Source organism: Prinia subflava, chromosome Z, assembly GCF_021018805.1.
Source record: "Prinia subflava isolate CZ2003 ecotype Zambia chromosome Z, Cam_Psub_1.2, whole genome shotgun sequence".
NCBI lineage: Eukaryota > Metazoa > Chordata > Aves > Passeriformes > Cisticolidae > Prinia > Prinia subflava.
In genome coordinates, this window is record NC_086283.1 from 72038264 (window position 1) to 72060827 (window position 22564).

General features: G+C 35.5%; 1 protein-coding gene across 6 annotated transcripts in view; it reads left to right on the forward strand.

Annotated features, from left to right (window-relative positions):
• NFIB (nuclear factor I B) overlaps nt 1-22564 on the forward strand; it is a 170949-nt gene that overhangs the window by 134845 nt on the left and 13540 nt on the right. Inside the window, exons 9-11 of one of the 6 annotated variants that reach the window (XM_063423680.1) lie at nt 6218-6383; nt 9873-9955; nt 18744-18832. The exons of 1 other annotated variant lie outside the window; for it this stretch is intronic. In XM_063423680.1, the coding sequence (XP_063279750.1) occupies nt 6218-6383; nt 9873-9955; nt 18744-18832 (338 nt within the window). The remainder of the gene's footprint in view (nt 1-6217; nt 6384-9872; nt 9956-18743; nt 18833-22564) is intronic. 4 more of the 6 variants (XM_063423681.1, XM_063423682.1, XM_063423683.1 and 1 more) reach the window with 4 other exon arrangements.

A 22564-nucleotide genomic window follows, 5' to 3' on the forward strand; every position in this document is an offset into this window, starting at 1 on the left:
TCCTCTTGTAATTGATTGAGATATTGAACCTTTTGTTCAGTGAATGGCACATTCTTCAAGGATGCCAGGCACATCCTTTGTCTTACATTCTTCAGTACATTAACTACAATCATATAGTGTTCATGAGGGAATCTTGTGAGGCTCTCTCTGGGCTGGTCAAAGCATTTCCTGTTGGTTCTTGGGAGAGTACTAGCAGAATAAGCCAAAAAAAGAGCAAAATTGTGTGCATGTGGTTTCTTTGGTATAGCTAGCACCTCTTTTATTTGTTGATGTTTAATAATTTTCAGCTTCTTGGGCAAGTCTTTCCTTGTAATTATTTTTAAGAAATTGAAGATTAAATAGGGAAGTGTGCAGTTTTTAGTTGTGATTGGGAGGCAAAGATTGAGAGAGTCCTAGCTTAACACTATCTACTGACAAGGTGTTTTAAGATTTAATTGCAGATGTAAATGATTATATTGTATTTAGTGTGCTCTAAATGTATTAAATCTCCATAGTGCATGAAATACTATGTAACATAAAGATATCTTTTGAACATTCATGTACAAAGAATTCCTTTCCCATGCTTCTGTCACACAAACTAACCCTATAGTTAAATATACAAGAAAAGCTGAGTTTTTCTTTGTGCTCTACCTGTTTGCAAATAACGGATATTGCGGGCTCACAGGTAAAATTGTGATTCAGGATGTAGGACTCTACACTGTCTTACGAGATCCATGTCTGAACATGGATTGCTGAAACTCTACAGTTGCTCTCAGTTTCAGCAGCATACATCAACATACATCAGTTCATCAAATGAATGAGACTTAGGCCTTTTTAGATCAAAGTTGACATCCTGGTTTCTTATAGAAAGTACAGAAGGGATCTTGTCAGCCAAGAACTGGCAGCAACATGTGTTTTTGTAAAGCTAATTGTTCAATCAGACAGGTAGCTGATTGTCATGCCACATGAAGCTTTGGTGTGACATTTCAGTGAGGTCTGTGTAAGATGTGCGACCACAATGAGTTACTCAGATTCTTCATATGGAAGCTAGGGAGAGTCATTCCTGTGAAAAGAGGTAAAGGGCACTAAAAGAAGGCAAAGTGCATTTCTGTTGTTACCATAGTGTCCAACAGCAGAAAGGAAACCTGTGCTGCCTTGATTCATGTGAAGCAAATGCTGTAGGGAACCCATCAGGTTGAATACTGCTTTACAGTATTTTGTACAGTCTCAGTGGTGGTACTCTAGTAATGCCATTCCCTTATGTTTAAGAGTCTCAAAAACATCACTATTTGTCAGATGGGTGATAAATTGAGGATACGTGTTTCACACATTTCATGAATCTGCCTGGGGTACCATTGAGCTGTGTCTGGTGGGATATAACATGGCCATTCAATTTTTAGAGGTGATGGAGCATTAGGGTGCCCAGGACAAAAAGGAGAGGGGGAAAGTTAGAAAAATAGAAGCTATTTCTGATTTCTTTCAGTTGTAGGTTTTCTAAAACATTCATCTCTCTCTGTGGGCACTTCACAGCAAAATTATGTGGCTTCAAAGACAGAACTTATCAGCTAAGGTTCAGAGATATGTCTAGTAAACAATTTTTAGTGTGAGATATTTGATAGTGTGAGCAAGGGACCAAAATACTGTATCTCCTGTACCTTCATCAACAGCCTTCTCAAAACAACACTGCCATAAGCTTTTACAGTAATATTATTCACCATAATATTAGAACTTTGCCTTTACAAGCAACTGGAATTCTTGAGAGGGACAGGGTGACAGTATTTCCAGATGCATGATATCCAGTTTGACTAAACTGCATTCACTGGTTTATCACTTGGCTATAGTATGATAACATTGTGAAAAACACAATTTCTATTAAAAACCTGTGTTTTGAGAAGCAAATACATTATTCTCTTATTATAGTTGTTAGCTGGAGTAGTATAATTTTTTGTTAAGCCATAAAACTTCTTTCTGAAACACCTAACAGAGTATCATATAAAGCTATATCTAGGACATGCATAGATTAATATAATTTCTGGCCTTTGTTAATTATTTGCTTGAAGGTGATTTGTACTTAAAATTGCAAGGAAAACTGGATTTATTTTATTTATTGAGAATATATTTAGTATACTGAGAATTATAATTACAATTCTTTTCTTGAAAGTGCATATATGAGAAAAAATATATTTGATAATTTAAGCAATAAATAGTTCATGTGATTTTTTAATAGATGCATCTAACTTCTGTTGTGTTTGGATAGCTCATCTGTACATATTACTAGTGTCTATTTCATTATAGCATCAGAAATATTTTTGTAACACTGAAAGTAGTGAACTATATGACAAAACACTGTCCTGAATGGTAACTGAATAACTGATAGGCTGATAAATAAATAGGCTGATATTTGGGCATGTATATGAACAAAAATCTGAAAGGAGGTTTATTAATTACTGATTATAAATGTGTTAGACAATCCTATCAGGGAAAAGAGCTACAGTGAATCCTGACTTTAAGAAAGTCCGTATTCATATCTGTTACAGGTTTCTGTTCAGACTTTAGACTTGAGGATTAAAATAAAATGTGCACAGTGCACACCATCAGATAAAAACAGCCTGACATTCTGAGATACATTACAGCTGAGACAGCAGTTACAACTTGCCTTTGGCTTTGGGCACATAAATGAATTAAACTGTGGCAATTTGAAATGGTGTGGAATTAAAAAAGCTGAAAACTGTAACACATCTGAAAATAAAGTTAACGTCCAATCCAACAGTAGAAAAATGTATGCCTGCATAAATGAGGGCTAACTATCTCAGACCTTCATTGTGTTTACTTCTTTTCCTTGCAAATTTTCTGAGCACAGCTTGTTTATCTAACACAGCTGCCTTTACGGAATTTGCTTGAGGTTTATGCCTCAGGCATTGCCTCTGTGAATACATCACACAGACATATTGATGCCCTATTTGATGGTAACAGCTGATTCTTCACCTGCAATGCATTTGTCGGTAAGAATCTCTTCAGGAAACCTGGAACTAGAATATGGAACTTGTTTTGTATAAGGAGAAAATTAATTTATGCTAAATGATGTACTCTAAGTATTTGCACTTGTAATTCAAGTGGATAGTGTCCAAATAGATATGCAGTTTCCATGCTAAAATATTGTTTGATATAACTGTAAAGGACAAAAATGAACAGGTCACAGAAGTTCTTTTCAGCTGTCAGTTTTCAATAGGATTATTAAGGGGCTGTTTCTTGTCAAAGGGTTTCCCTTTTTGAACTGAAAATTTAAAGAAACTCAGAGGACTTGAGACACTTGAGAGAGCTGATGTTCATGAGCTTGTACTGCTACCATCCAGAATCTAGAATTTTATTTCAAAAGCTTTTAGTTTTGTGTTTCCAAAGATAACCATAGAAGTGTGAATTGAGTATAAATAAACTGATGCAGCGTTATCTGACAGACCATAGCAATAATTCTGAGACAATTACGTGATCTGTTTTTCAGGACTACTTTTACGATCTTAAGCTGCAAACTAGTTGTGATAAATATAAGTTTGGTTAACTGCTCCACTGTTGTTCACTGCATGCAAGAAAAACAAATATGGATGTTTTGTGAAAGCTTCTTATGAGAGACATTATTTTAATAGAATTTGGGAGAGTATGAGAGTGCTATTCATAAACTCTGTCTCCAAAACCAATGATGTTTAAAGCAAATTTCAAGTGTACCATTTCCTATGACAACTTTTGTCAAAAGGAGGACCTTGGTTTACATCTCAAAGACAGCTCAATTGTTGAAGAAGAATTGTATTTGTAAACTTCTTATCAGGTATGTGCTTACCTACAACAGGATTGCAATTGCATTTGATGTAATGTGCAGAGTGTGAAACCTTGGAACTATAGGAATTAAACTTACCAAAGTAACAAGTTTTCATTATTTTTTCCTCAGTGTCATTGTATTACATCTGCATTCACTTTTACATGTGAGACAGATGCAGAATTTCCATTTAGGAGAAAATTGAGGGAATAAAAAAATAAAGAAATGGAGGCACTTGGTGTTGAGGATCACACACTGAATCTACTAAAATCTCTGGTAAATTCTCTATAGGCATCAACAAGAACAGTGGGGTGATGTACTGCACTGCCATTATGTAACACACAGGGAAAAACTTGGTTTAGAAGAGAATGGGGTATAAATACAGACTTTATCTTAATCTTTGTCTGAGCAAGGAATGAGTTTGCTCATTTTGCCCATATAGGTAAGGGCAAAGCTGAGGTCCATGTGAGCCACTGGATTCCTGTTGGCTGGGATCACTACAGTACAATATAAGGTGATACATTTCTGTAAATCATCATGGTCTCCTGTGACTTTCTAATTTATTTTAATTTATTCTGATTTATTTTAGTCTGCCTTTGGAGACAACTGCTTTTGTAAGCTGATTATACTGTCTGTTTAAACCCATACACTTCACAGAATTTTCTTTCTTAATTTTAATAAAAGTTGATCATTTTTGTAAGAGATTCTCAGTTACTTTTGTGATGTTAGCACACCACCTAAGCTAGGGCTCCTAAGGCAGCCTTGTGGTTGCAGGTCAGTGACTCCACCTATAAGCTACCAGACACAACTGAGGGGTGATATTCCCTCCAGCAGGCTGTGTGGACAGCTGGGCTGCCTGGACAGGAGAGGAGGCTTGCCTCTGAAGCAGACTCCCTAGAACCATAATGAAAATCCAGTCCAACTTAGTGACAAGAGTTGTGTCTAGAAAGTGACTTTTTCACTGATTAAGAAGGGTAGGGGTTCTTGCCATTCATAATTAGTGTGCATTTTTATTTTTATTTTTCATTATGAGGCTTGTGATTTTAGAGAGGGGATATAGTCAGCTAACTGCTCAATATTCCTATGGACACCATATTGGTTTCCATTTGAACTTATATTTTCTAGTGTTTTCTGCTAATTTAGTTTTAGATGTCCTAAACAAGACTCTTCCTTGAGCACATTTGCAAAGTCTAGTAAATCATACTGCCAGGAAGTTTCTTGTGCTATTAATTTTAAATTTCCTCCTTCTCAATTTCATTCCATTACCCCAAGTATGTATTTCCTGTATTTTCCAAATAATTCCTTCCTCTTTTGTGTGTTTATACTTCTCACATACTTGCGGTAATTGTCTCAGTCCAGTTATTATTTCATTACCATAGTCATGTTTACCTCTTTTAACCTTTCCTTGAGTCAGTTGAATTGTGTCTTTTATTGGTCCATGCCTTTAGGTTATCTTAATTTGACAAGATGCTTCTGATTGAATGATCCCCAGTATTTCATGTCTGTATGACTCTTTTAAAACACTTGTGACTCAGAGCACACAGTCAGTTTAAGACAGAATTTACTAGCTGCTGTTGTAAAAACTATTTACTACTTGCTAGTTTTCATTGCAAGTAATTTACCACTGAAGTATTTGCAGTCATGCAGAATGTCTAAGGTATGTTTAAGCACTGGATAAACATATATTTACCAGTCAACTTTGCCGTATTCAGTTATGCCCCCATGTAGAAACTATCATATTACCTTGATGACCTGTCTCTAGCATATGGTCATATGCAGACAGTCTCTTGTATTTATGAAAGAAGTGTTGTTACTTACTATGCTCTTGGCTTGCAAATTTCCCATTATTAAACACTTCTGGGTTTTTAATAGGTGACTTTTTGCCAGGTCTTATGATGTCTACATTATAGTGCACCCTATCCAAACCCTTTATCCTATTCCCAAATTGTGACTCATTAGTTAGCCTTCCAGTGTGAATAATCTCTGTGGACAGCTGTGGTCAAGTCTTGGTTATCCTCCAAGCCAGAGTGGCATGGCATATGAAAACAGCGGTTTTACATCAGTTGTTTGCTCTTAATACTTTAGGGCCTTTGCCTGGTCAGTTTACTCCTGCTGTCATGGGATTTTGGTTCACAGACACTGCAGGAGTGGCAAAAATACTTTGAAATGATCTGATGCATGTGCGCCCAGGAAGGAAGACTGTGGAAGAATATTCACCTAAAAGTACTGCTACCTAAACATGGTACTACCTATCTGAGAAGGGACCTGCCTGGTGATAATATCACAAGGAAATTCATAGACTATTTAGAGCAGCACATCCCAAACACAGGTGCTACGGTGATGGGCAGGTCTGGAAGCCCCTAAGATAGGTAGGTTCCTTGAACACAATGTGTATGTTTCACAAGGCATTCTTTTGGTTTTGTTTTGTAGCCTAACAGCAGTGGTCAAGTAGTAGGGAAAGTGCCTGGCCATTTTACTCCAGTTTTGGCACCCTCTCCCCATCACAGTGCGGTGCGACCTGTGACCCTGACCATGACAGATACTAAACCCATCACTACATCCACTGAAGGTGAGGCATCTTCACCTACAGCAACCAGTAAGTATTTCTTTAGGAAACAAAAAAATGTCCATCGAAGATCTGATATGATTTCAAACTGAGGCCAGAAAAAGGCGCCTTTTCCTACTATTTGACCAAGTGGGTGCTCATCATTATACATGGAGAGCAAACATGATCTGACTGCAAAGCTTTTCCTCCCAAAGTTTCAACCGATGGCTCATGTTACATGAACCAAAGTTTGTGACATGACAACCAAAATAAAAGGGAAAAGCCTGCATATTTGACCACTATTAAGGAAAGAGAATGTGTTTTTTAATCTGAGGTGGACATTGTTAAGACATTGAGAAGCACACTCAGACAGTAAGGTTTTACAATGACCCACAGATGGAATTCCGAATAGGGACTGGATAATCTGCTCCTCAATGAACTTTCCTACAGAAATCAAACCTTGTTACAACGCATACTGAATCGGAGCTATGTAATTGCATATTAATATAGGTTGTGTCATTTTCAGCAAAAACAACTGTTGTGGCAAAAGAAAACTTTAATGCCTTGTCATGTCTACAAAGGATAGCAGATCCACAGTTTCTGCTTGTTTGGTTTCTTAAAATAGAAAACAACAACCTCTAACTTCAGTGTTTTAAGCTCTTTACTACATGTAGGATCATGTTATTTGTCCTATTATCTTCAATGGAACCGCAGTTCTAGAAATAAGGGCAAATATTTGACTGATTTCTTCCCTTCAGAGTATTAATGATTAGTGGTGCAGAATGTTGCTTTTTAACCGTGTTCTGCATTTCTGTTGTTCTTGAACTTGTTTTTGGGCTTTGGAGATGGCCAGTGTTACCAGCATTTATCAGAGTGGTGAAGAGTTTTAGGAGACATTTCCAGATTCTTGGAAAAAAATCTTAACACTCTTTAATAATATTAGGGTTTTTTAAGACCTAAATATTAGGTCTTTTTAGGGTTTGTAACATTAAAATTACTTGTTTTGGACCAATGTAAAATTTGAACTCCAAATAGGTTCTCTAACTATTGGTCTGTCATTAATTGAGACCATAAACTTTATCCTTTTCAGGTGTTATACTGGTTTAAAACTTTTCATTAGAATCTGAGGCAACGATGAGACTCAAAGGCATAAGATGTAAAGGAGGAAAACTGTTTATGCATTTATTATAAAAGGGTAGTAGTAACTTTTGGAGAAACTACTGCTCAAGTATTTTTAAAAAACTAGATTTATGGAAGCATTTTATCTGCTCTTTCAGTATATTAGTTTCATTAAGAGGTAGCAGAGTCTAGCTGTAGCCCTACTGGTGATTTGTGGTGCAGTGTTTGGACCTTTCAAGAAGAGTTTGTTTTAGCATCAAAGTAGAAACTGTTGCTCTAAACATTTGCACCAGAACAGAAAACTGAGAAAACTAAGTTCTTGTACAGTTTCAGGTATTTGTGGTTTCATTCTACTTTGACATGATTGTGCTCGGCCTACATATCTCTTGTAGATGAGGACAGGGTTTCTGAGAAAAATGGCAAAAAGAACACAGTAAATGCCAGAACTGGTTTGGGATGTCTTTGGTAATATGACATTAATAATCACTATAGGAAAGCATAACAAATCTGTACTTTTTGCTACTACCAAGGGAACAATTTGGACTATATTATTCAGTTGAATCATCACCCAGTTTCTTGTGCAATTCATGGGAATCTGAGTAGCTGATTCCTGCTGAAATTCTAGAACATCCTGGCTTAGATACTCAAAATAAAGCTTCCTCACGCTTCCATAGTAGTTTCCAAATAAATTCTTGCCACTACAGCACATAACTAATAATAGGAAAAATCTCCGTGTGCAAATTTTATTTGAATGTGGACATACTGCCTACAAGACAGTTTAAAACACCTCACCTGCTCAGGGTGTTATGATTTTCAGAAAACTGCTTTAATCTATCTCCTTGGTAAAGGCTTTTGACACTGGATTGGTAACTGTAAGAGCATAAAAAATGAAGGAATATAGCTTGTTGATGAAGAAAATAGCAATAAATATTCTGATATATAAATTATGTATGAATACATATAGACTATATTATCAGTCAAACACTATTATCAATCATAATAGGTCCACCACACAGTTAACTAATGTTAACTGTGAAAATATGAAAATCAACACTAAACATATTTTATGGCGTAGTTTTATTTTTATTTGCAGTGACTGATTGATTGGTTTAAATATATATAGCTATATATTTATATAATTTGGACAAAAAATTAACATTATTATTCAGTGTGATGAAAATAAATTGGTAAATGATTAGCACTTCTTTTCATTCTGAAGTGCTATAGTATAATTTTTATGAATAAGAAAGAATATCAGGCTTTAATAATATTTGGAGAATCCTGTGGCCTCCATCATAATTTCCTTCTAATAACTGGTTAATTCTTACAATAGTTTTTCAGTAAAGCCTGTTAATTGTACATAGAATTTTTAAATTTTTGTAATGAATACATTTTTTTGGTTTTCTTCCATGTTAAATTAATATTAGCAGGCCACTTTAGTAAGTACTCTCATCTAGCTTCTCACTGGCATGCTTGTAAGTGTCTGTCCAGTTTTAATGGTTTTGCTACTAAGCCTTTGGATTTTTCCAGAAAATTTCCAGGTTGTGATGCTACAGATTGCAGTATGGACATCTCCACACTGGGAAGTTGAGTAAGACCACCTAACTAATTTGATAAGTGCCACTGAAAGACATGATAATGTAATGACTTTTAGGAGTTACTGGGAGAGACCAGACAGGAATTTGTCCTACAGGTGAAGGATCCATTTGCTGTAGCTAATCCCAGCATCACTTGCAATTCTCTTTCTGCTCAGAAATGGGTTTCCTCAATCTTCTGTAGCAGGCAGAAAGAGAATTATTTTAGTAATTCCCCTCAGAAAATACTGTTTTCTGATGTATGACAGAGCTGAATATTTACTATTATGTTGCACAGTAAGAATTATAGGAAAATATTAATCAGAGTCTATGCCATTACTGCAAAGATTAATTTCATGCCACATAACTAAACCAAACTTTTTGTTCTAATTTATGTTGTTCTTTAACAGTTTTTTGGTGTTTTCTTGGTAAAAACAGGGCCTTTACAGAAACAAAAGTAATATGGTAATGAATATTTTCTCTCAGTATTGTAATTTCAGAGATTTCACAGTTTCTTTAGATTATATAATGGAAATTAAAAGTGTGATTAGTTCAAATAAATACATTTTGAAATAATTTGAAAAAAATTAATCACAGGAACTATTGTCAAGAGACATCATTATGATTTACACATTCAGCTTCCATTGAAGTTAATAGGAATTTAGACATGCCTCTCCAAATTTGGTCCAATATTTCTTTTGCTTTCTGTGAAAGAAAACCCCATGACACATCCTATATATTGCAAAATCATAACTCTGGATCTCTCATATTTTTACTGTACCTGCACAAGGTAATAGATATGACAGGTTGGTATTTTTATCAATATGTTTTGTTCTTCCTTAATCAGCCTACACAGCCTCAGGCACATCCCAAGCCAATCGATATGTGGGACTAAGCCCAAGAGACCCATCCTTCCTACACCAGCAACAGGTGGGCAAGTTTCACATAGGAGTAATGATATAGAGAAGTTTTTGTGGTATTACCTTCCTACATGCTGCCACTGGTACCTTGGATTAGACTGAAATCTTGAGGGTTTCAGTATTTGTCATGTGAAGATGAAGTTTATTGAAAACAAACTGAGCGCTTTAAGAAATATCCGTTTAGCCTATTCTTTGTTTCTCAGATTTGCCCCATCTTAAGGAACTCCTAATATGTTTCTTCCAACATTTTCATTTTCTAGAGTTCATACATTTAATCTTGAATAGGATTTAAGAAGTAGAATGAGGTGTTTAAAAAACAAATACTGATTTCAAAATCAATTTAAAAAATAAGCAAAACTTTCAAAGCAAAAAATACAGTTTATTATTTTCAAGTTATTTTGTTTCCTCTTCCTCCAGATGTTTAACATATTTCTTCATTTTAGTTTTTAGAAGATCAATTATAAAACTGAATTCTCAGGGCAAAACATGATCATTTCTAGTGTAATAGGTTCAAATTGGTCTGATGATTTCAAATGTGATAAAACCACGTTTTGTTCTAGTTTCTTACATCATTTATATTTCAAGTAGCATTTTAAATTTCACATCTCATTAATGCTGTAAATTTAATGCAAATGAAGTGTTTACCCAAACTGTGAAAATATAGAGCCGAGATTAATGATGGCATACAAATAAATTAGCTGCAGTCAGTGGCAAGGCCATGCACATACAGAAATGGTACATTACAAAAATAAATTCAGACCCTTTAGAATTTTAATGTCCTTTATGATTTGGGTTTGTGTTTCTCTTAGATCTTAACAGTAGACGAGTTTGAAATTCACAGCATGTAAAAAGTAACAAGCAGAAAAGCTGAATGTGACAATAAGAAAGAGGGTGTTAAATAGGTCTTGGTGTTTCTTGTACTGTAGTTTTTCCTCAGACTTGTGTTCCTGTCAGCAGTTTATTTGCATTTTTGTCTTGTTTTCAAGTAAAACCCACTTGTTCTACATTGCTGAGATATAGCTGACCCGTGCTGAAACTCCCTGTTCATACCCATTCCCAGGGCAAGGAGGCAGTATGTCCATTTTAAAGGTCACCACATGCAGTGTTCAGAGAAAATCAAAAATATGATAATTTATTCAAAATAGCTGATGCATTGCCAACTATTTTTTAACTAGTAAGACCTAAATTCAAACATCTGTACTCTTTTATGAAAATATGTACTGGCTATTAGTGAGTTTTCCAGCCATTAATTTCTCAATAACTTTTCTGGCATATTGTTTTGCTGGATTTTTTATACCTCTCAAAGATTTTTTATTATAAAATGTGTTATAATTACTATGACATGTTTTCTTTTTAAAGACACACAGCATATAAATATTATTTTTTAAAGCACCCACAACACCTCTTTTTTACACACAGTGAGTGTAATTTGTGGAGTTCTTGTGAAGTTTTATATAGTATTCTTTGAAATGTCCCTGACATCCTGTTAATTTAGGGATGTGCAATAATTTTTTTTCTCCTCTGTATTTCTGGACACAATTTTTTCTGCAGACTGCTCCTGCTTAGGCATACTCCACCTTCCAAGCTCATTCAAAAACTTCCAAACTTCTTGTGACATGCCAGAAAGTAGTAGAAGCATATTTAATTTTCTTCTGGCTGAATTTTGACATATATATTGCTAATGTTTTGCATCTTCTATTTATTTTTTGTCTTTGTGTAGCTCAAAATAGATTTCAAAATTTCAGCAGTGCCTTTGGACTATCAAAGAGATACGAAAGAGATCTCAAAGGTCTTTGGTGTTCACATGTGTTGTGTCTGATACTCCCTTTCCTGGTGAAACATGTGGCCAAATGGCTTAAAGGGAAGGGGAAACTAAGTTAGACCTCACCTATACTTCAGAAGCAGAAAAATTATTGAGTGGCACTGCATTAAACCAATGTTCTCTTTTCTAAAGTGTATTGCTTCATAGTCTCATTATATTAATCCAAATGGGTGAGCCATGTAGCATGTTTAAAACATATTGGTGTTTTATTGTCTTTGCTCTTAACTCTTCTCTTCTTACATATACAATGGACATATCTGTGTTCGTCTGAGTGTGTTTGTGTGTGTGTGTATGAATGCCTACACATACGTAGAAAATTAAGGAGCTGTATGTACAGATCAAACCATCTGAAATAACAGAATTCTTTAAGTAGGAAGTTTTTCAGATGCGTAAATATGAATACACACACACACACACATACATACGTATTACCCAGAAAGTAAGGTAGAGCACTGACATTGTCTAAACAATTTTAACAGAGCAAAGGTTATCCTTTAGTAAGGCAGAAATGGGATTGATTTACTATGTCTTTTCATTACTTTACAACAATTTAAAAGAGACACTCTTCTTGTGGCAGATTTTAAATGCATTTGCTTTAAAGCAACCCATGATGAATGAAAAGAAAAATCAAGGGGTATGTGAAATAAGGCAATTAATCATTTTGTATTAGTGAAGAGAAATTTTCAATTAGAAAGCCAATGGTTTTAGTTCCAAAGAGGTCTTTAAAAGATTCCCCATACCCTGTAATGCACCGTGACCCCTCAAGAATAAATATTGTCACTGGTACCTTTTTTATTTCATTGGAGGAGTCTTTATGAAGATTTATTCTCTCTGGTTATGAGAAATATTGGCATGTACCCTTGAGTACTTTTTGTTGCTGTTAAAAAGAACCATTATGTAGCCCATTTAAGTAACCACAATAAATTTAAAAGTTAACATGTACTTTGCAGTACACACTCACATGGAGTCCTGAAAAAGTGATAGCTTGCTAGAAATTCCAGTAAACTATGTGCAGCACAGTGCACCCAAAATATTCACATTTAGGTGGGAAGTACTGAGTAAAACTTTGAAAGACAATGCATAATAGAGCCAATGGGAGAATTTGTTGGCTTTTTACTGATCTGGATACTATGAAATTGTGATGTTATATAGATTACTTAGCCTGTAACACTGATAGTTAGAAAGACCAAATTCTAATTGGGAACTGTAACTATGCAGTCTACTTTCTGATGCACTAGCTGGTTCATCTTCCAATTATTTGTCTTGAAATATCAGGTATTTCTGTGCTGTAGCATGAATAGTTACAAAAAATACATCTTGTTTCAATTTGGAGAGTCATATGTATCTTGACATTTTCTTGTAAAAAATTCATATCAGACCTCCTCTGCCTATTAGAAATTACTAGTGACCAATAGTTTTTTTTTTTGTTTGTTTGTTTTGGGTTTTTTTGGGGTTTTTTTTGTGGTTTTTTTTTTTTTGTGTTTTTTTTGGTTTTTTTTTGTTTTTTTGGTTTTTTTTGATTCAGCATCAGCTTCTGAGAGTTGTTAAGTAATAATGTAACTGCAGGAGGAACACCATGGGAGAGGGCAAGGGACGTGATAAGAGCAAGTACCTGAATGAGAGAGTTTTTCTTAATTTTTTATCATTGGTGGAAGTATTTTCTGAAGCCAATTCTACTGCTCATTGTTCTTTATCTGTGCTGAGAAACATCCTGACTAAATTAAACAAAAGAAAGGTTGGATTGTCTTTGTAATTATATGAGCTCACCTTCATATCCTCTCCCCTTAATTTGCATTTACTGAAGATTTGAGGTTTCTAAGCCTAGACTAAAGGAAAAAAGCAACAAACTAACAAACTGAGGGGAGTAAGTCAAATTCAACCTTCTATAAGTGGACACAATCCTTGCCAGATTCTAGTTGTGTTTGCATTGTTTTGACCAAGTAACTTTAATGGCAAGATCATTAATTCAGTAACAAAATCATAATAGTCAGGATTCTCATGGTTATGTGATGACATTTCTTTATCCTCCTTGTGTCATGGTTGTCCAACTTTGTGGATTTATTATGGTATTGAAATGACAAACACTTAGAGTCAGGTTATGTTGTTTCTGGCAATAATGGTAGAAAGTTGCCAGAAATACTAGTCAAATACTTTGCCTGTGTAAACATTTAAAAAGATGGATGGATGGATGGATGGATGGATGGATGGATGGATGGATGGATGGATGGATGGATGGATGGATGGATGGATGGATGGACAAATACGTAGACACTTGTATTTATTGCAAGTGCAGATGAATGGTGTCACAAAAAATAAAGTTTCTGTTGGAATGAATGAAATAACTGCAAGGTTTTTATTCATGACCATTTAATTTTAATGCACCTCAGGGCCTTGCATGGATGATTCTATTTTTAATTAGAAAACATAAATAAATGGAATAGCTGTTAAGGTTGTTAACAATAATCTCTAGAACTTTCCTGTCATCGTGCTAACTAATGCTGGCCCAATTACTGAGGAGTTAATGAACCCTTCCAATCTTTGCACTGATAAATTCAGTGGCATGGTTTTCACTAAAGCTTGCACTTTCTGGGTATGCTGAGTTGCATACATGATTTCCACACAGATTTTACAATTATGAGTAAGACCTTTTCTAGGTACATAGTAATAAGGTCTCCAAAATGACCAAAAAACTGTAGATAGCTTTTTATTTCCTACACATGTCCTCCCTGTCTTTTCAGTAGCAAGTTGTTCTTACCAGTTGCATCCTTTAGTTACTGGGCCACACAGCTCAAAATGTAGTTCTCTTCGTACTATTAATCATGGAAATTGTGAACTTAAATGTCCACTGAACACAGAGTATTTGTTTACAAAATGTTTTGGGTGGACGTTACTTTTGCATTCAGCAGCAAGCTGAAAGAAGAACACAGGCGGACTCCTAAAGAGAACTTGTCAGTAAAGTCAGGAAGCAGGTTATCAACACTTAGCCTGTTCTTATTGTGTCCCTTATCATAATTGACAGTTTGACGTAAAACTGGGTCACATGATGGCCAGGGAGGTATGTAAATGGCTAAGAGGTCACCTTTCACATATGCTTGCTGGAAAGGAAACACATTTAAAGGAAGTTTCACTCAGAACAATGACAATATGCAAATATTAAGTTTTATGGGCTTTTCTCAACTAATAGAAGCTATAGCTGTCTCCTATATACACTTTCCAAAATACAATTCTTCTTTCATTAGCTATCACAGAAACTTGAAATTAATGTTAGTCTTAGTCATTCTTTAGATATGAGACTACAAAATCTGCTTAAATACTAACCCTTAAAAATGATTCATACTGTGATTAAAGATTGAGCTCTTGACTGTGATTTTTTAATGTATGTGTGATTTGCATACTTAAAATGTTGCAGGATGGTTGTTCTTTCAAGGTGCTGTTTAAACTGTGAAGACAGCTATAGTAAAATCTAGCACTTAGGTAGAACGTCACATCAGTATGTCTCACAGCTCTGGAAAGTGCAAAACAAAATCCATTTCCTGGCATTTTACAGACAGAAGCACTTGGTCTACTGCTTTGCTTGCCTCCAGGCCTGCGTCCACTTCCAGAACTGTGTCTCCTTCCTTTAAAATGTGTGAGGTGAATGAGGGAGTTGGACTGACTCCCAGGAGAAATGCATGCAGTGGGCTTTGTGCTCACTGCTGCTTCGTGAGTGCAGCAGTGGGGATGTATCAGAGGCAGAGCCTAAGATCCAGGACTAGGAAAATGTGAGGCTACCTGTGAGGATTCCTCATCTCCTGCAAGGCTGGGCATCCTTTTCTGCTTCATAATATAGACTCATCCTCTTTTTTTGTGGTTAAGTGAGAGATAAATAAGAAGATAATTGATAATGTTTTGGGGATGGAAGGTGTTATGGTAGCGAGGTGGCTTGCCTTGCTAAAAAAATACAGAACTGTGGACTGAAGGTCAAGTCTGTTCAATAGGCTTTTAGGAAAAACTTTTCACCCTGTCATATGTGAAGTCAGGTGATTTATTTTTTATTCATAACATGCATTAGAGAAAATTAGTAATATTTTCAGCAGTTGTTAGATATATCCTGAGGACCATTTCTCGCGTCCCTCTACTGAGGAATATAAGTCTTCTCAAGTAGTTTCCTGCCTCTTCAGAATATCCTGCAGAGGTACTCTTTTAGATGGCTTATAGTGGGTAAGAGTGACTGTGCCTTCGCATCTTCAGCTAACACTGTGGCATGATTTTAGAGATACATAGGTTACTCTGAGGAGAATAACTAGACAGAAAGCTTTCAGGATGACTCCAGACAACATATATCACTTGAAATACTGTAATAAAGTGTCTTATGTCCTTCCAAAGCTTGTTACTCATGTCAGGTCTGTGCACCCAAGCTTTTCCTGCTGGGCTGTCTGGACATCCTCCAAGGACAGCCTCCCACTGCTGCTGTGAACAGACTTCTTCCATCAAGTGGAGCTCAGGCTTACAGAGTTCTATTAAATTCAAGAGTATTTTTACCCAGAAACCACTCAACATGTGCACAGGATGCAGATGCAGACTTTGGAAGTGATATTTCTAAATCTTATACATGCAGAGATCTTTCAATAGGAGTGACTTGGGAGGAGAAGTTGTATGTGAGGGAAATTAAAAAAAAATAAGAATTCCAGGCAGGTTTATTTTAAAAGACATTGGGACAGCTGTGAGCCTACTGAGGAGTGTGGAGCAGCATTTTTTGACTTTAGGAAGATGTATTTCAGTTCAACTAATCAGCCCTGAACTTGTAACAGAACCAGTTGCCATGCAAACCTGCACCTCTCCACGGTGTTGCCAGTACTGCAAGCATGGCCCAGCTGGTGCAGTGAATAGCACTACAGTACTAGCTGTGAGCCTCATGGAGCATGAACCTTCATATAAATGTGCATGTGTGTGCCTACAGCTTAGGTATAAAATGCACATGTTGCATTATTATCTTTGCAGTATTTGGATGTATGTGAATTGAGGTACTTATGACTGTGTATAATAAGAAGTGTGAAATTACTGACATTTATGAAATATGTTTCAAAAGCTTTGTGGTGCTTTCTTAATGATAAATGTAACACATCAACTGTATGTGTGGGAGGTTTTCGTACAGGCTGTGGGAGGAATACAGTGATTTAGTGCAGAAGCTAATTTACTAAAATGCAATATATCAGTCTCTTACTGTTTTCCCCAAATGACAAATGCAATTAGGTTCTATATAGCAACCTAAGTGCTTGCCAGATTTCTGAGTTAGACCTAAATGAATCTAATAATTTGGTAACACTAAGTTTGTGATCTTAGTATATTTTTAATGGTTCTAATCAGCCAAAGGGCTTTTATTCATAGATTTTATATTTTGTGAAGAAGTAAAAGATGGGGGTGGGTGGGAGGGTTTAACCTTTCAGTCTTTTGTTTCAGCTGCAAGTGAGTTTTTATAGCTAAGTTATGAATCTTTAAAATATGCATTTGTAGTGAAGATGATGACATCCTTAAGGATAATAGCAGAAATATGTCTACTGTACGTTGAATGGGCTGACATATTTTATTATGTTTTCATCATTAAAATCAGGCTTAGTGTCCTGTTTTGCATAGTGACTAAATCAAATGTTTACCCATTTTTTAAACATGTTTAATATATTATTCACAGTTACCTTTAGCAAACTTTTTAACTGCATGTTTCCTTTTCTGGTTAATTTCATGTGGTTTAGTCATGCTTTTAATGGCCTTTAGAAGGTCCCTTGGAGTTCTTTAGATAACAAACAAGAAACAATCCCTATGAAAACATCAAAGACTAACATTTCCATTTCTCGGACCTTAACAGCAGGAAGCTTATTAGTCTAACAGCCAGACAGGGTCAAGTTTGCAATATTGTCTTGTCCTCAGCATTTGTATTTTTCAGGAAAAGACTGCAATAAATTGTGCTTCTGTGAAAACAGTTTATTGTAGTTTGTTTGCTGTAGCCTGTACTATCTCAAGAATGTGAACATGGATAGGGAAAACTAAAATGCATTGAATGCCGTTAAACTCAGCAACATTATCTTCAATTAAGAATGCTTAATCATAAATAATAGTACAGCAATTTATATAAACATGATTACACAGAGGATAAAACATATTTTCTTCAGAAGGCAGATAAATGCACTTTCTTAAGCTTAAAAATAAGCAGCATATATTTTCAATAAATCTGCTAACACTATCGGACAGCTGTTAAGTAAACAGAGCTGCCAAGGGTTGTTTGAACAATCTGTGAAGGCAGAACCAACGATTTGAGGATCTGGGAAGAATTTGTTTCACCTAATATTTAGTACATTCCTCATTATATTAAAATTCAGTAAAATATTTTAAATTCTGCTTTTCTGAGTCTACATAAGAGTAGATTATTTTATCACCTCTTGCTAAGTAATACCACGTTCAGCAGTACTAGATTAAAAAACTTCAGTGACAAAACACCTTTACTCTTCTTAAACAGCAAGATAGCAACATACAGTTTGTTTGGCAAATTTTCTATAAATAGCATGTCTTCTATGTTTCACAAAAAGCATGCTAGGAGATACTGATTATATATTACCTTCCTCAATACGCATTATATAGAGCATTGCTTAAAAAGCCAGCATAATTATTTCCTTTCTTAAAGTATCGCATTATTGATTATTAACATTTCCTTTTATTCCAGCTCAGTTTGTAGTCTAATAATGGCTAATTGTTATGTGCTACACACTAGTTACTCTTTTATGCTTTATTAATAGAGGATAATATTTAAGTATCAATATATTAAAGAAGCCTATAGGCATTTATTTCTCAGAATAAGTTATCTTTTATTTGTTTTATTTTTACAGTTACTTCTTGAGAAAGTAAAACTTTTGCCGTGTACAGTAGTAGTTTGCATGTATTCATTTAAATACTAAAAACTGTAGTATGCTCGATCCATATCTGACTGCTAGGTTTCAATTGACAGCTGAGACTTTGTGACTGGACCATGAATCAAAACGGCAGGCATTTATACCCCAGTGCCAGTGAGGATACATTGGGAATTACTTGGCAAAGGTAACATTTTAATTATTTCCATCCCTACACCACCTCTAAAAAAAGTTGCATAGAGCAACACTATCTGTTTTAGTGGGCCTCCAGAGGTATATGTGACAGCATTATGATCAAAATATGTGTGTAACATTTCTCCTAAATGCATTAAGGTTATCTTTCATGTAAGCTGACTTCAGATGGTACCTTAAAGTAAAACCTGAAATAACGTTATGCTGTCCTATGCAGAGGGTTTGTGAGTTGGAGGAAATACTGATCTTAGATTTTAAAAATGTCGTTTGCACTCATATTTTTGGGACCTTAGTGGTTAACAGAAAGAAAACGGAGCTGTTAGGGGTATAGATGAGTGTAATAATAAATGGCTGAGGTAGTGGTTGCTTTTGGGTAAAGAATAGCTATATTTTTCATAGAGACATTTCTTACCAATTGGCTGGTGTAGTTTTAGGTTACTAACATATACCTGAAGGTAAGATATAAATCATCTTATTTTTCAACTAAATAACAGAATAATTAGGAATGATTTACAAAAGAGTTTCTTTTCCTGTGAGTCCCCCTTATTTGCCCCCACCAAACAAACCAAAAAATAAACCCCATTAACCTTTGATATATTAATAATTTATTAGATTTTATATTTCTGGGTATATAGTGGATTATGGTAACAGCAGAAGAAGTGTTTATCTAAATAGGCATATAAACAAATCAATATAATTTTGATACATCCATTTTCACCTTTTTCATGTACAGGATAATCTGCAGCACTCAACACTTAATGAGGGTTGTATATGTAAAGTTTGTAGGTTGGAAGCCTATCAGATGAAGTATTAGCCACTCACTCATGAAATAATTTAAAATTTTGTTTGAAATGTATGTGTACATGAAAATATATGTACCTGTGAATAGATGGTGTAAATATGCGTGTGAGTACAATTTATATGTATTATGTACATAATGTCTTTTAATGCATCGTACTGATGGTACTGTGATTGCTAGAAATTTTGGGACTTTTGAGAATCAGCTTGGAAGGGAAACTACTGAATTTGAAAATTGCTGCTCTTTACAAATCGGAAGGGGTTTTTTTTTCAATTTTTCTGAAACAGTGTTTTAAATCTGGAAGAATTGTGGTGGAAAATAAGGCCTTGACATTTCTTTCCTTATATATTAAAGAGTACAATGGAAAATTAGCTAATGAATTCACCTCATCTCTTCAGGGATTGTGATTCACATTACAAATCCCCATCACGCAGTAGTTGCCAGAGTTTTCAATGTACTACCAGTAGTGAATTCAAACTAAGCTTTTAGAGCACAGATGGGGTGATTTATTCTCCCACTACAAAGTGGCATTTTTCAGGGCATTGACAGGCATTAGAAAATTACATCACAACAACCTATCTAGGAACATCCTCACAGAGTTATAACCAGTCATCACTCGAGCCCCTCTTAAAGCCATGCCAGTTATACTGATTGAAACACTGTTGTAGTGTTTGCTGAGTTCTGTTTTTCACTACCATCATACAACACCTTGGGCATAAATTGTGAAAAGAAAGGAAAAGTAGGAGAAAACATTTCTATGTGACGATCAAGGAAACTTTGAATAGAAAGGCTGAATAGAAGCCTGCCCCATGATTCATTCACTGTTATAGACCACACTGCTTTGCAGATCACTGGCAGAACGCTGCCTGCCACTGTGGCCCTACCAGCCTGTACAAGCATTGGCAGAAGAGCTTGGGCACAAATTCTGCCATGGCATTTCATTAAAGGCCTAGGCTATACCACTTGCTCTTGGATATGCACAGCCTTGAAGGACAAGGAAACAAACAGTTCTGCCTAAGCAGATGGCCTTTAGTTATTGGGTTTTGAAATATGACATTCTTCAGATCCCACTGAATGAGGACCTAACAAGAGAAATTACACCTGCACAGGCTAAGGAGCAGTGAGCCTTTCTAACAGTAAAACTAACATTAAAAAATGACAATATATTGCAAAACTAATTTTCACATGTTGGCAAAGATATATATCAAGGTCCAGATAAGTTTCTGCAACTCCAAATGGTTTGATAAATGTTTGATCATGTGATTTTCTTAGATCTGCAGAGCTCATTTTGATTGTGCTCAATCTTACCTTTTACATCAGGCTTTTATGGTTAAGTATACTGATTTTTTGGAGGTATTATTGACCTCAGGCAGGTGAAAAAGTTGGCAGTCCCTCTGTTAGCTGCTCTGTCTCTTCAGTTACCTCTACAGGTAGCAGAGATGGTCAGGTTGAAAGCTTTGTCATCAAATGTTGTTGGTGAACCACATCTTGGAAGTTTGGGGAAAGTAAATGATGAAAACCTTCTGTTATTTCTGTCTTCTTTGTCTTATCAATAGTTGCCTGTCACACCTCATGGTAGGTACAATACATAGATTTAAATTGTTTTGTTTTGTTTTGTCTTGTTTTCTTAGAAAATTATGTATCTGTTGGTATTTAAAGATTCATGTACAAGACAGTAGTGGGCTGCATGCAAAGGCCAAATTTTGCAGAAAAGAAGATATTATGAATAGTACTAAACAAAAAAGGACCAAAAAACCATGAAAACTTAGATCATTGATACACTATTTTCTACAAAACCAGAATACAGGGAATAGCGATAACAAAAAAATAGATTATTACTCTGCATAGCTGCATTAAACATTCCAGTAGCTTTAAGGGAAATAAAACATTTGGAAAGCATGCTAAAAAACCCAAAATAAAATTCAAAAACCCACCTGAGCTATTTGGTGAAGTATTTACAAGCAATAATTTTTACTTTGCTCTTGCTACCCAAACAATCTACAGTTTTTGTTTGGGTTGGTTTGATATTTTTTGTGACTTATTTAGAACATTTATGGTACACGTTCTGTTTTTATATGACTTTTCACATTTATTTGTAAATGTATTATTATAGTGTCTGCTGAACTTCCAACACTATTTGAACACATCAATAAAAATAAGTTCTCCGGTACTTTTATGATCATTTAGGTAATTTTTTTGGTGTACATGTGAAGAAGATACTCAAAACCATTAAAAAACCCCACATTCTTATATTTTTGATGGTAGCAGTTCTGTTTACCTAGAGACAGAAGGCGAGGGAAACCTGTGAAAATCTGTAAGGCTCATTTAGAAATATACAGTCTCAGTCACTACGTGAGGGCAAGAATGTATGCAAGAAGTACACTTAAGGAGTGAGAGAGTGACAAAAAGTGGGGGTGTGTGTGTGAGGCTGATAGCATGAGTTTGATCCTAAATCTAAGCCACTCATTATACCATTGATGGTATTTCCAGTAAAAATACTCATAAAGGCTGGCATGACAGGTCTCTGCTAGACCATGTGGAGTATTTGCAAGTCTTCCACAGACTGTTAGCAACTTTTCATTGCCAAAGTGTACATTTCAACTCAGCTATTGACAAACGTATTTTTATTTATGTTAATTCTTTTAATATTCATTCTGCATTAACAGTTTAACTTTACCTTTACCGTATCCAGGCAAATGGACTAAGCTAGAATTTCATGCTTTCATTCTGTTATCTTGACACATCAGCATAGTACAACAGCTGGCTCATTCCTGGAGATGCTGAGGGGAGCTCTGTTCTCAGAGTGCTGAATTTCTTTCTCAGCTGTAGCTGTGGGGTAGTCAGCATTCCAAGCATCATTACTCTGCCCCCCCCCACCCCAACACCACTGTGTGTTTGTGATAACAGTGCTGATAAGGCAATCAAACA